This window comes from Ornithorhynchus anatinus, chromosome 5 (genome assembly GCF_004115215.2).
Source record: "Ornithorhynchus anatinus isolate Pmale09 chromosome 5, mOrnAna1.pri.v4, whole genome shotgun sequence".
NCBI lineage: Eukaryota > Metazoa > Chordata > Mammalia > Monotremata > Ornithorhynchidae > Ornithorhynchus > Ornithorhynchus anatinus.
Genome location: NC_041732.1, coordinates 70698903 through 70713494, shown reverse-complemented (window position 1 = coordinate 70713494; position 14592 = coordinate 70698903). Strand labels below are relative to the sequence as shown.

The 14592-nt window shown below is 47.3% G+C and overlaps 1 protein-coding gene across 8 annotated transcripts in view; it reads left to right on the top strand.

Moving 5' to 3' along the window:
- CAMTA1 (calmodulin binding transcription activator 1) overlaps positions 1–14592 on the top strand; it is a 1175303-nt gene that overhangs the window by 1120914 nt on the left and 39797 nt on the right. For 7 of the 8 annotated variants that reach the window (XM_029064835.2, XM_039912081.1, XM_029064834.2 and 4 more), the window contains 4 exons: positions 4369–4565; positions 5073–5151; positions 8009–8324; positions 8697–9220. In XM_029064835.2, coding sequence (XP_028920668.1) covers positions 4369–4565; positions 5073–5151; positions 8009–8324; positions 8697–9220 — 1116 coding nt within the window. The remainder of the gene's footprint in view (positions 1–4368; positions 4566–5072; positions 5152–8008; positions 8325–8696; positions 9221–14592) is intronic. The other variant, XM_039912082.1, reaches the window with a different exon arrangement.

Sequence of the window (14592 nt, the reverse complement as noted above, 5' to 3'; positions counted from 1 at the left end):
TCTGAATCAAAACTTTGCTCACCTCAGCTCAACTCCACTGGATGGAAACCCTGCTAAGAATGAATGAAAAGATACCCAGATTGCTGCTTGTGATGTGTTAAATGGGACAACCAAAAGGAAAGGGTACAGAGGAAATGCCTCAAGGATGTAGGGCCAGTCCAGACAGCGAGGCCAGATGACATAATGTGGGGAAAACTGTGACTTAGACTAGGCTTTCACAATGTCATCGAGAAAGAAGTGGCTCTCTTGGAGCTGAAACTTCGAGAGGAGGCCAAGCAGCAAAGCCCTTCATCCGATTAAGGGACTACCTTTGCGGGTCCCCGTTGTTTCAATCAATCAGTTGTACTTATTGAACGCTTGCTGTATGCAGAACACTGGACTAAGCGCTTGGGAGAGGATAATATCACAGAGTTGGTAGGCGTGTTCCCTGCCCATAATGAGCTTACAGTCTAGAGGGATAGGAATTGTCGGACCCACATGAGACTTTTCAGCCAGGGGTAAAATTCATTATCAAGGCTGGTGCCCACAGATACGAAGGTCAGCTAGGTATGAGATGCCATTGTCTTCTGAACGGGTTAATGCAGCTCCATTCAAGGAGAACCAAAGTCAGTAACTTCCTTAGTAAGATTTTCAAGTAACTATTTAGATCAGCTCTCTGATTTAAAACTCTCTGTGATAATGGTGACCCACGTCCTAGAGGGATTTATATTCAAAAGGCAGAATTTTGTACTGGAGCTGAAAGCAAATGAGTTGAGATTCCAAAGTGTGGATGTTGAACACTCTGGGCAATTCATTCCTGTGTAAAGGTGTGTCCTTTTATTTGAGACTAGTTGAGGCCTCATTAAGTGCTTACTATGTGCTAAACACTGGGAAGATACCAGAGGATCAGGTTGGGCACAGCAGCCAAAATTTGGAGACTCACTGAACATAGAAGATAAATAGCTTTACTGTTCTGTTATAATTGAGATCTAGTCTAGACTCTTTCCAGATTGGGTAGTCCTATCTTTTTCAAAAATAAATGCAAACGATTATAGGGCAATTGATTCATTTGTTGCGCGCACACACACACACCCATCACTCCCCTCCCACCCCTAAGGTGTTAAACATAGAAATTGCCTGCAGCAAATGTTCAATAATTAGTCTTTGTGGAATTTAACTCTGCTGCTCAATTTGCATTTTCTTAAATTCCAGAAATGATGGCATGCCACATTGAAGGGGAAAACAAAATACTGCATTTAAACCCCTTTTTTGACAAGGGCTTGCCTGATCAAATAATCCACTTTTGGGTATCCCTTAACCATGAATTTTCATGTTTTGGAAAAATCTTGTAAAGGGAAGCAACACAGGTGAGCACAGAGATGATGAAATTGGGTGTAGGGACCCGAATTCTGTTTCCAATGGCACCGATTCCCTATTTAAATATATTCAATTCTAGGACCTGGCACAGTACTAGGCATCTAATGAGCCTTCGATAAACACTTAAAAGGTGATGATGGTATGATTCATTCCACCTCTATGCGTCCATTTCCCATCAGTAATGAGAGAACAGTGCTTTTTTGCCCCTTGAAAACTCAATCTATGAAGTGGGGACTTTGAGATCCTTGGACCTCTTAAATGCCAAGAGTCATTAGTATCACTAACAATAAATAATGGATGGGCACGAAACAGAACAGAGTACACCGGAAATCCTAACCTCACATTTCCAATATGGTTCCGTTTTCCTGATTTCCTGTCTGTTTTACAGAACTGACTGGAGAAAAGCACCTTTTGCACACACCCTGAAGTACTCTGAATGCCCAGGTTGGAGCAAATGCTCAGGTAGAGAAGCAGTGTTGCCTAGTGGATAGGGCACAGGCCTGGGAGTCAGAAGAACCGCGCTCCTAATCCCGGCTCTGCCACTTGTCACTTAACTTCTCTGTGCCTCAGTTCCCTCATCTGTAAAATGGGGATTAGGACTGTGAGCCCCACGTGGGACAGGGACTGTGTCCAACTTGATTACCTTGTATCTACCCCAGCGCTTAATACAATGCCTGGCACATAGTAAGCACTTAACAAGTATCACGAAAATCATTATTAATATTAGAAAAGAGGCAACTGTGCTCATCCTTCGGCCTAAACTGCTGAACTGTGTAGCAGGTTGCCTAGTGCCACCAGGCCTAGATTGAATGACTTCTGATTTCTAAAGTTCCAGCAGCCGCATCAGCTGGAACTTTAGAAATCAGAAGTCATTCAATCTTTCAATTCAGTTGTTTTTATTGAGCGCTTACTGGGTGCAGAGCACTGCACTAAGCACTTGGGAGAGTACAGTAGAACAATCAACAAACACATTCCCTGTCCACAATGAGCTTAAGTCTAGTTGTGTCAGTCTGACCCCCTGTTGCCCAGTATTTGGATTTAGCAACCACTCAAAATTGCTGGTAGTTAGGAGGGCCCACCAGGACCTGTCTGTCTTGTGCGGAGAATACTGGTGAGTGATTGATTTGTGAAAATCTTACCTTAATACCTACTTGTATTTCATGTCCGGAGAAGATGCCGCTGATGGCGAAGCTCTAAAACAAATAGCGAGGGGAAGCCTTCTCCAATTGCTTTGTGAGTGAAAACTCTTTCCGAGAGCATTAGCAGATCTTTCTCCCCTTGGGAGGAGAAGACAAGGAGGAGGTGACTGTCCCAGAGTCTGTTTGGGGTTCTAGGCACTGCAGATTAGGGACACCCAGCTGTGTTTCTTAATGAAGCTTTCACAATGCTGATGGAGATGACATTATCTTAAGCCTGTCTTTAGGGACAAATTCTTTTCAAAGGATTCAGTAAAGAGACTCAAGAGAAGCAATATTATGATAGTAATTGCAATTGGTGTAGTTCGGCCCCTGAAAAAGTATTTTTAAAACAACAACTGAGAAATGAAACTGGGATGGCATGGCCGAGTGATTTGCCAGCATTTTGCATTGCGGTGGTATCTCAAAGCTGCTGAGAAGCAGCTCAGATCCCAATTTGTTTTTGCTCTTCTTGGTCCTCAGACGGATTCTAGAAATAGTCCCTGATGCTCCTGAATTCCCTTGTCATTGCTGATGACTCGTCAATCGATCGATCACATTTATTGAAGACTTTCAGTGTGCAGAACGTCATCCTAAGCGGTAGAGAGAGTACAATATAACAGAGTTGGTAGACGACGATCTCTGCCCACAGCGAGAAGCAGCGTGGTCTAGCGGAAAGAGCACGGCTTGGGAGTCAGAGGACCTGGGTTGTACTCCCCGCTTTGCTTCGTGTCTGCTGCTTGGCCTTGGGCAAGTCTTAATTTCCCTGTGCCTCAATTACATCTTCTGTAAAATTAAGACTGTAGGCCCCTCGTGGGACAGGGACTGTGTCCAACTTGCTTTTTGAGAAGCGATGTGGTCTGGTGGAAAGAGCATGGGCCTGGTAGTCAGAAGGGTCTGAGTTCCAATGGCAGCTCTGACACTTGTCTGCTGTTTGACCTTGGACAAGTCACTCAACTTCTCTGGGCCTCAGTTGCCCCATCTGTAAAATAGGGATTAAGACTGTGAGCCCCATGTGGGACGTGGACTTTGTCCAACCTAATTAGCTTTTATCAGTACAGTGTCTGGGACATAGTAAGTGCTTAAATATCATTTTTTATAAAAAGAGTTCACAGTCTAGAGGACTGTTGTACATTTCAGGGTCCCTGATGCTTTTACACGGTATTATCATCCCTTGTTAATCATTCAGTCATTTATTTATTTATTGAGCATTTACTGTGTCCAGAGCGCTGTACCAAGTGCTTGGGAGAGTTCAGTACAACAGAATTGGAAGACCCATTCCCTCCCCACGGTGAGCTTTTACAGTCTAGGGGGATGGCGAGCTATCCGGTTGTGTGTCCTTCCTAGAGTTTCACCGAGGAAGGAGCCTCGATCCAAATGTTGTAACTGTTCTTCAGACGAGTAGAAGAGACTGAAATCCTGCATGTCCTCAATACAGAGATCATTAGGAAGACTTGCTACGCTCTTCTTCCCCAGAAAAGTCCATTATCATGTTTACCTCACCTAGGAGGGCTGTAGTGGAATTCCTCCCCGAAATGAATGGATGTGATCCATAAACGGAGCGTCAGATGTAATAGATTCCGACAGACTTGGCGATATGGAAAATTACCGAGCACGCTCCTGCGGAGAAATGTTACTGAGCTCAAGCCAAGTCGATACTTTGGTTCTTGACGATGCTTTTATTTCCAATTTTGCGTTTCCCTCACCCCACTCCTCTTCATTAAGCATTTGATTCCTTTGAGTGGAAATGCCGCGCTGCAGAGAGCCAGACCGGGGCCCGCTATGCCCCCCACGTGCTGTGCCGTGCCAGGTTCTAACCGGTGTGTCTTCGTCATAGTGCGCAACCGGGACCGGGACGATGGGGAGCTGCTTTGAAAGCCGCGTGGTGGTCGTGTGTGAAAAGATGATGAGCCGGGCCTGCTGGGCAAAGTCCAAGCATCTGATCCATTCAAAGACTTTTCGTGGAATGACCCTCTTGCACCTGGCTGCTGCCCAGGGTTATGCCACCCTGATCCAGACCCTCATCAAATGGCGGTAAGGCCCTGAGCCCAAGGTACATATGGGGTGGAGGGGGAACCCTGGGTGGGGACTTGGATATTCCGGACGACTCGGAATATTTCTTTCCCTCGATCTTCTCGGAGAGTGGGGAGAGAGCTCCATCTGGAGCTCCTCATAAAACTTTCCAGCCTTGGAGCACAGGGCAGTTTCTTAGTCGGTCAAACAATCAGTGGGAATTATTGAGCGCTGACTGTGTGCGGAGCACCGTAAGAAGCGCTTGGGAGAGTACGGCGCAACAGACCCTCAAGTGACCTTCAAGGTTCTTCGAAGCACTAAGTTGGATCTCTCCGATTTCTTAGGAACCACTAGCCAACTGCAAAAGAGCTCACACCACTAAAGCTATGAAATCCCTGGGTTCTCCTTCATTTATTCCAGGGCTATTAGGTGCCGGGCCAATTTCATTTTTTGCGATACTTTGTTAGAGCTTTCATTTGGCTTATCCACACCGAACAAACTGCAATGTGTGGTTGATTGCCTTTACAGCACGAAACATGCAGACAGCATTGATTTGGAACTGGAGGTTGACCCTTTGAATGTGGATCACTTCTCCTGCACACCCCTGGTAGGAAACGGACTCTTTTATTACTTTTAATAAAGGGAAATCTGCGCAGTTCTCCATAATTACAATTCAGTCGAGTTTCAGATTTAGTAAAGCTGTCATAGGTGCTAACATTTTATTTAGTTTTCGGAAAAAGGGGCTTTCAGAGGGAAGCGAGTAAGATGAGACTGTGCCTTGGGAAAGCGGGCTTCAAAGAGCTAATGGGTCTGGCTGAACTTTGGACTTTCCAGGAACTAAATAATGTTGGTATTTGTTAAGCGCTTACTATGTGCAGAGCACTGTTCTAAGCGCCGGGGTAGATACAGGGTCATCAGGTTGTCCCACGTGAGGCTCACAGTTAATCCCCATTTTACAGATGAGGTAACTGAGGCCCAGAGAAGTGAAGTGACTTGCCCGCAGTCACACAGCTGACGAGTGGCAGAGCCGGGATTCGAACTCATGACCTCTGACTCCCAAGCCCGTGCTCTTTCCACTGAGACACACTGCTTCTCAAGGAACTACTCTTAGGTCTTTCCAATTAGTTATTAGTTATTATTAATAACTAATAATAATACTAATGGTACTTGTTAATAATGTTGGTATTTGTTAAGCGCTTACTATGTGCCGAGCACTGTTCTAAGCGCTGGGGTAGATACAGGGTCATCAGGTTGTCCCACGTGAGGCTCACAGTGAATCCCCATTTTACAGATGAGGGAACTGAGGCCCAGAGAAGTGAAGTGACTTGCCCGCAGTCACACAGCTGACGAGTGGCAGAGCCGGGATTCACTAACCGTGTGCCAAACACTGTTTTAAGTGCCGGGATAGATACAGGATAATCATGTCGGAGACAGTCCCCGTCCCACATGGGGTTCGCACTCTTAATCCCCATTTTACAGACCAGGTAACTGAGGTCCAGAGAATTGAAGTGATTTGCCCAAGGAACGCAAGTGCAGTGGTGACCCAGAAGGGAGAATAGGTTGAGGGGCTGAGAGGTTAGTCAGGGAAGGCTCCCTCGAGGAGACATGATTTTAGTTGAGCTTTAAAGATGGGAAGAGCGATGACCTTTCAGATATGGAGGGGATGGGAATTCCAGGCAGGAGGGAGGGCACGAGCAAGGGATCGCAAGAAAGATGAGACCGAAGCCCAGCAAGTAGGTTGGTGTTAGGGAAGCCAAGTGTCCAGGCTGGGTTGCGGTGGGAGATGGGCAGGGGTGGGTAGAAAGGAGACATATGTGTGAGTGCTTTAAAACTGGCGGTGAGGCATTTCTGCTTGACGCAGAGATGGAATTGCAACCACTGGAGGTTTTTAAGGAGTGGAGAGAGATGCACAGACTAGAAAAATGATCAAGGGCACCAAAGCGAATCACGGACTGGGGAGGGGAAAGGCCGGAGGCAGAGGAGTTAGCGAGGAGGCCGACGCAGTAGTCGAGGCGGGATATGCCAAGTGCTTGGACCAGCCTGGTGGCAGCTGGGTGTAGAGGAAGAGGTGGATTCTAGAGATGTTGTAATAATAGTAGAACTGATGGGATTTGGTGGCTGACTGGATCTGTGGGTTGAAAGAGAGATAAGTCAAGGATAATACCAAAGTTGCAGGCATTTTAGACTGGGTGGACGGTGGTGGCGTCAAAAGTAATGGGACAGTTGTGAAGAGGAGAAAATTTGGGCGGGTAGATGAGTTCTGTAGTGGACACGTTAAGTTTGAGGTGGTTGGCGAAGGTTAGGTTGGGTTTCCGGCATCAGGGGACGGTCCACGGTGTCAAAGGCAGATGCGGGTAGAGTCCATTGGATTTGTCAACAAGGAAGTCATTGGTACTTTGGACAGGGGAGCTTCCTTGGAGAGGGGGGCCGGATGAGGCCCGAAGAAGACTCCGGCGCCTCGGGGTCAGAGGCCTCCGTGTCCCGGCGATCTCTGTGTTCGAGAGATCTCCGTGTCCTGACGAGCATCTTGACAGTGGTACCGGTGTCGATTATCCCTGGCCCGGTTGTCTGAGGCTCTCGGTTCTGGGCTGCAGGTGATGCTTTCACTCCAGGATCTCAAGCCGGGCAAGGAGCAGGTGGTGGTTCTGATGTTGATAATCCCCCAGCCCGGTTCTTCAGTCCTGTGAAGAAATTCTCTGGTCTCCCTGGATAGTTGGGATGGGTGATCCTGGGAGTCATCCCCAAAATCTGTGAAGGCACTGACCCCTCACAGCTGGAAACCTTTGGGGCCAGTTGTCTCTGTTGCCCCGCAAATACTCGATACCGATAAAAGTTAGTTCGAGGCCCTCACGTGTTTTCTGGTCAGATTAAGTTGTCAGGAAAAGCTATTTCTCTGTCAGCCTAGAAGAGATTGGGGCCTAAGAGGGAGTCTTTCATTTAGGTTTGTTTGTTTTCCTTTGTCTAATGGGAGAAAGATATGACGAAGGTAAGGACAGTGTCTTGTGTTTTGTCGTCGTCGTTTCTTTGGCGGGGGGGGGGGCTTTATGACAGCCGCCGAGTGCTGACTCTGCGCCAGACACTGTACTAAGCACTGCAGTAAAAACGAGCTAATCAGATTAGACCTAGTTCACGTACCACATGCAGCTCACGGTCTTAGTCCCCATTTTACAGATGAGGTCACCGAGACCCAGAGAAGCTAAGTGACTTGTCCGGGGTCACCCAGCGGTCAAATGGCAGAGCCGGGTTTAGAACCCAAGCCCTCTGACTTCCAGGCCCGTGCTCTTTCCACAAGGCCACACTGCTTCCCCAGTAACTTGTCCTCCAGCGACTCTGTCACTGCCTAACATTTCTGACAAGGCGCTCAGTAAATGCCGTCGGTCTTGACCGGGGTGCTGACGACCTGATAGAAATAAAACGGGGGCCAGAGTGCCATTTGAAAAAGAATCGTTTTGTCATTCTCCTAGATGTGGGCGTGCGCTCTGGGGCACATGGAGGCCGCTGTCGTGCTCTATAAGTGGGACCGCCGAGCCATTTCGATCCCCGACTCCCTGGGGAGGTTGCCCCTGGCGATCGCCCGGTCACGGGGTCACGTGAAACTGGCAGAGTGTCTGGAGCAACTGCAGAGAGATGAGCAGGCTCAGCTCGGACAGAACCCCAGGATCCACTGCCCTCCAAGCGGTGAGCCCAACCCAGACAGCTGGTTAGCCCAGTGGCATGGAGAAGCAATTTCCTCTCCAGAGTCACAAAAGGGAATCACTGTTATTTCAAGTTCCAATCCAGGTAAGAAACAGAACCGTCCCCTCTCTCCGATCTCAGTCGCTCTCCTCAATTCTCGGGATTCACCGTTCCCCTCCTCTCTCGTGCGGTTTCCCCGACGTGGTCGAGCGACTCTGAAGTATTCACCGATATATGTTTTCTGATTCTGTCTTCCCTATAGCTATTGGGACCGTACGAAAGGTAGCGGGAAGCCACTCTACCCGGATGTGGGAATTTCAAGTTTCCAAAGGGAGGGTGCGGTTGAGATTTATGGAGCGGTCTGTGGGGAGCGGGGAGAAATGTCTCAGGATTTTGAGCTTCTCAAAGGAGGGTGGCTTGGAACTCTTCTGATCGCTTCCTTCTCTGTCCTCACTGGCCTCTCGACTTGACTTGCAGAGTTGAGAAGACCTAGATCTGAGCCTTCCAGTTACTACAGCAGTGAGACCCACAAAGACTACCCGGCGCCCAAGAAGCATAAGTTGAACCCCGAGTACTTTCAGACGAGGCAGGAAAAGCTGCTTTCCACAGCGCTGAGTCTGGAGCAACCCAGTGCCAGGAAACAGAATCCCAGTTCCAAGCAATCCATCCCTGAGACAATCAGCCCCAGCGAAGGGATAAGGGACTACGGCCGGGATTTCTCCCCGCACGCTCCGGAGGCCGCAGGATTCCGTGGCTCTGGGGCTCAGGGCGGAGTGAAGTGGAACCCCAAAGACCTTTACATTGGCGTGTCTGCAGTGCAGGTGACGGGAAGCCAGAAGGGGACCAGCCTGGGGAAGGACCCGGCAGCATCCCGGCTCCGTTCACGAGAGCAGATGAGTGTCCTGATGGTGGCCGACAGGGAGATGGTGGATGCGGAGTTGCTGTCCTACAGAGACGGTGTGGAGAACGAGGACTGCTTACACCACATGGATGATTTACAGGTAAACGCTGCCAGGTCAGGAGCCACGGGCTGCCGAGATCGGGGCCAAGTGCCCTCCTGGCTGCCAGTTCCCCTCCATCCAGCTCACGGGTGACACGCGTTTAATAGTAATCATCACAATACTTGTGGTATTCGTTAAGCGCTTACCGTGTGCCGGGCACTCGTCTAAGCTCTGGGGTGAATACAAGCAGATCGCGCTGGATAAAATCCCTTTCCCGCCTGGGGCTCACCGTCTCAATCCCCATTTTACAGATGAGGTAACGGAGGCACAGAGAAGTCAAACGACTTGCCCGAGGCCACGCAGCAGATGGAGCGGGAATTAGAACCCATGACCTTCCGACTCCCAGGCTCGTTCTCTATCCACTACGCCATGCTGCGGTTTCCAGCCTGGAAATTCTAGAGGTCGATTGGGTGTGGGTTCTGAAAACAGTGCTTCGTACAGTACTCTGCGCAGAGTAAAAGCGCAATAGATAGCATTGATGGTGATGAAAACAGACTTCTGGTCCAATCCGTCGTATTTGGCGGAGTCCCCACAGCACTTACGTACAGGCCCGTAATTTATTTATTTAAACTGTCTGCCTCTGCCTCTAGACTGTAAGCTTGCTGTGGGTAGGGAAGCTGTTTACCAACTCTGTTAGTACAGTAAGAGCTCAATAAATACATTGGAGTGAACGAATATTCTCCCAAGCGCGTAGCACAGAACTCTGCTCACAGTAAGTGCTCAAGAGATAGGATTGGTTGATATTAAGGGAGGATTTACGGTGTGCAGAGAACTGTACTAAGCATTGGGGAGGGACCACACATTCCTTTGGTTCTTGCCATGGAGGTTCTCTCTTTTTTTGTTGCACTTTGTGAGTTGAACTTTCCAGATGGTGCCTTAATGCCATTGATCCAGTTCTCAGAGAAGCTCTTCCCTCACCATTTAAGCTCCTGCAGCGCCTCACACGTGCCCGCGTCTGCCCCTTAATTTCTCTAAAAGCAATGCCGCGGAACGTTTCTGACAGAGACGTAGGGCGGCCGCCAACACATCCGATTTCATAGTAACGGGCACTTGACCGCAAGTTACTTTAAGGTCGCAGCCTCGAGGAGAGCTATAAATAAATAACAGGAAGTCTCCGTGTGGGTGTAAAAATCCCTGTAAGTTTGAATTAGCTATCGGCTTTAAACGGTGCAGCCGTCATCTAGCCACCGCAAAAGGAGGAGGAGGGCAGTCCGATCTGTCAGAGCAGAAATTATAGGATTTATCGCTGCCAATGCTGAACTCCTCCACTGACAGTGAGTCTAAGCAAAGCAAAAATCCAGCCAATACCAGGGGGGCCTGGGGATCTGGACAAATGCGAACCAGCAGGTGGGTGGCTTTCAAGAAGATTGTCTTGCTTGTAAACGAGAGCACGATGGAGGTGAAAATATAATTAAATGACCCGTATCTCAGTTTCCCAAATTTTGCGTGCTTTGGATTGTAATTTTTTGTTGCGGTTAAAGAGTTCTTCAGAGAGGACAGTGAAACGAGCATCGCTCAATTTAACGCAGCCTTCTGGGGACCAACGTGTGGGAGAGTGATCCTGCATTGTGTTCCTTAAAACATTGGTCATTTCCCTAATATTCACTCACATCTTTGGCTTATTTTGGTAGCCAAGTTATTTTTTTTCCTAATGGCAGTGTTATGATCTCCCAAGAGTTCATTTGGGAGAACGATGCCCTCCACCTAGAAGTTAATGGAGCACTCTGGGCGAAAGAGGGTACGTAAACTCAAAGTATTATCGTAGGGTTGTCGTTAGTCCCAGGGAGTATATTTTAAGACTGCAGGTAATGGGATATAAGACTATTAAATCCAGCTTCCATAGCTACAGGATGTCATTATGTGAATCTCATTAGCCCACACCTCGTTATAATGCTGCATTAAGAATACTTTTGCTGTGAACCATGGGTTGTGAATTTGCAGTTTACAGAAAGTTTATTTTTGAACTAATATCTTCAATCTTGGACTATTTGTTTAACTCGCGGTCATGCTCATCTCTCTTATTTGGCTTAACATCTGTGTAGCAAGCCTGCGTTCTGGTGGTCAAGGGCAGCGATTCAGAGTTGTCGAAACCTTTAAATGCGTTGAAGATGTACTCCAGGTCTAATGCTTGAGCAGTCTGCTGTGGATCCGGTCTGTTGTTAAAACCCTGTAGAAGGATTACATCTTCCCTTTTATTTCTGTGTTTAACAGCCTGTCACTGATTTTTTTTCATCATCTTTTTCAGAGGTGGCAAAGAAGTTGAAAATGCCAAAAGAGTTCAGTGAGTGTTGGTAGGCTTTAATAAGTTTGCAGTGCCACCCTCTAAGACGAGAGAGACAGAACCCCGGCAGTTCAAGGACTAAACACATTAAGCTCCTAATAAGCTGGGTGACCTTTCCTGCTTTTCAAGTCCAGGAAACTTTGAAGAGCAGAAGAAAGCAATACCCATGCCAGAGGGCTCATTTACTCTCTGCACAGCTTGATTTGCAGCTTAATGGAAATGAGGCTGCTTCATTACCCAGTTCTTTTCTTTCTGAATAAATGAAATGTATAGCTTATCAATTGGAAAATCCATGATACCATGGTACCTAGTGCAGGGAATAGAAGAGTTGAATAATGTTGGTATTTGTCAAGCGCTTACTATGGGCAGAGCACTGTTCTCAGCACTGGGGGAGATACGGGGTAATCAGGTTGTCCCACGTGAGGCTCACAGTTAATCCCCATTTAACAGATGAGGGAACTGAGGCACAGAGAAGTTAGGTGACTCGCCCACAGTCACACAGCTGACAAGTGGCGGAGCCGGGATTCGAACCCATGAACTCTGACTCCCAAGCCCGGGCTCTTTCCACTGAGCCACGCTGCTTCTCTGCATCTTCTTCATCTTGCTGCATCTTCTGACAGATCAGGATAATGATCATAATAAAGTCATAATGATAATTAAGGTATTTGATAAGTGTTTACTCTATGCCAATACTGTGCTAAATGCTGGTATAGATACAAGATGCTCAGGTCGGATACAGCCCCTGCTCCACATGGGGCCCTCAGTCTACGGATGAGGGAAAATGGATATTTAATCCCCGTTTTACAGATGAGGAAACTGAGGCTTAGAGTAGTTAAGTGATTTGCCCAAAGCTACACAGCAGACAAGTGACAGAAATGGGCCTAGGATCCAGGTCCTCCGACTCCCAGGTCCCTGCTCTTTCTACTGGTTCCTGAGGGCAAAATTTACCCTAGAGGCACCCGGTCGGATGTCTAGTGCTCAGCGCTTAGAACAGTGCTTGACACATAGTAAGCGCTAAACAAATACCGTTGTTGTTATTATTTGCTATAAAAGGGAGAGGGGAACGTTCCTCCCTCTCCCCAGTGTTTTTCCTGAAGGATCGGACCATCAAGTGTATTGGGGAGTACATTTGGTGGGAATGAACCGGAGAAGCGGCATGGCCTAGTGAATAGGATTTAAACCTGAGTCAATAGGCCCTGGGTTCTAATCCCAGCTCTTCCATCTGTCTGCTGTGTGATCTTGGGCAAGTCACTTACTATCTCTGGACTAAAGCTACCTCATCTATAGAACGGAGATTAAGACCGTGAGCCCCATGTGAGACACGGACTGTGTCCAGCCTGATTAGCTTTTATCTACCCCAGTGCTTAGTACGGTGCCTGGTATATAGTAAGCATTTAACAAACTTTAAAAAATGCACCTAAAAATTTGAACTATCTTCATTCAGTCGTATTTCTATGAATATGAAATGCTTCTCTCACCAATCTTTGGAAGCGAAGTTGGAAAACTCTGTGAGAACGTTGGGAGAGCAAATTTTCATGAGAATATCTTATTAGAATATTCTTTGTGTGGAGCCATTTCAGTTTCAATGCCTTTCATAGTTAAGGCTTGAAAAGCCTGGGGAGAATCAGGGCCATTTTGTGTCAGGGCCTGATACAATATGCCATCTGGAACCTTGGTAATTCCCAGCGATATGGATTCACTTCAGCATCTAGATGTCTTTGTGTTTAGTGACTGTGATGTTGGTATTTCAGTTTACAAATAGGAAGAAGATATCCTTGCAACTGACTAGAAAATGATCCTATCATCCAAGTATACGCTATGGGGTGTTTTTAAGGAAATGCTGCCTTGCAAGAGGTTTTGACTAAAGGGAATTTTTTTTTTTAATGTTTTGGTTTTAAACCCGGAAGGCCAGTAGCACAGGAGTAATTAAAAAATGATTATGGTATTAAGCCAAAGCACTATCCTTAGCTCTGGGTAGATGCAAGATTATCAGATCAGATACAGTCACTGTCCGTCACAGCACTCACAGTCAAAGAGGTAGGAGGAGCTGGCATCTTATCTCCATTTTGCTGAGAAGGAATCTGAGGCACAGAGAAGTTAAGTGAGTTGTCCAAGGTCACCCAGCGGGCCAGAAGTTGAATCTAGTCTCCTGACCGCCCCCAGCTGCAATTTCTTTCCTCTCTGCCGGGGCTGCATTTCTGAATGTAGGTCAGGCAGAATCTGTAGTAGAAAGACAAACAAACAAAAAAAAACCTGGCAAGATATGTGAAAAATATGGTAATATTAGTCAGAGTTGGATTTCCCAGGAGTTTTTATCGGGAGGTCAAGGCAAGAGCTCTTTATACAGCAGCACTGGTTGTGTGATGGCTGGTCACATTTTGACTGAAAGACATATTCCTTTTCCTATCTTTTACAGATCCCATCACTATCCACCACCTCTACCCACTGTAAATACTAATAATAGCATTCGTTAAGTGCTTACTATGTGCCAAGCACTGTTCTAAGCGCTGGAGTAGATACAAGGTGATCAGTGTGTCCCACAAGGGCCTCACAGTCTTAATCCCCATTCTACAGATGAGATAACTGAGGCACAGAGAAGTTACACGCTCACAGAGCGGACATGTGGCAGAACCGGGATTAGAACCCTCATCCTCTGGCTCCCAAGCTCTTGATCTTGCCACTAGGCAATGCTGCTTCAAGTTATTCTGTAGTTATTCTGATTGATTTTCTGAGGTCCAGTTCACTCAAATATCCTCTTTTTGCCTTTGTCTCTTCTTTCTGAGCTAGGTGATAGGATTACCAGGTGCAATTATAGATCCCTCCGCCCTCACTGAGGCCATCCATGTAGGGAGTTTTCTCCCATCCTGATGGAATCATCTCACTCGTTGCACTGGTCCAAGCTGAGTCAGGAGTGACCACCAGGTCACTGGGTTCGGACCGAGCCACGCATTTAGCCTATGCAAGCAGTATTTTCAGCTGTATTGGTGTTTTTATTTTGCTCACTTGTGCTCTACAATTGTGTGTTCAGAATCCTCCTTTATCACCGCTTCCTTGCGTCATTACCCCGACATCTAGCAGGTATCTTTCCCCA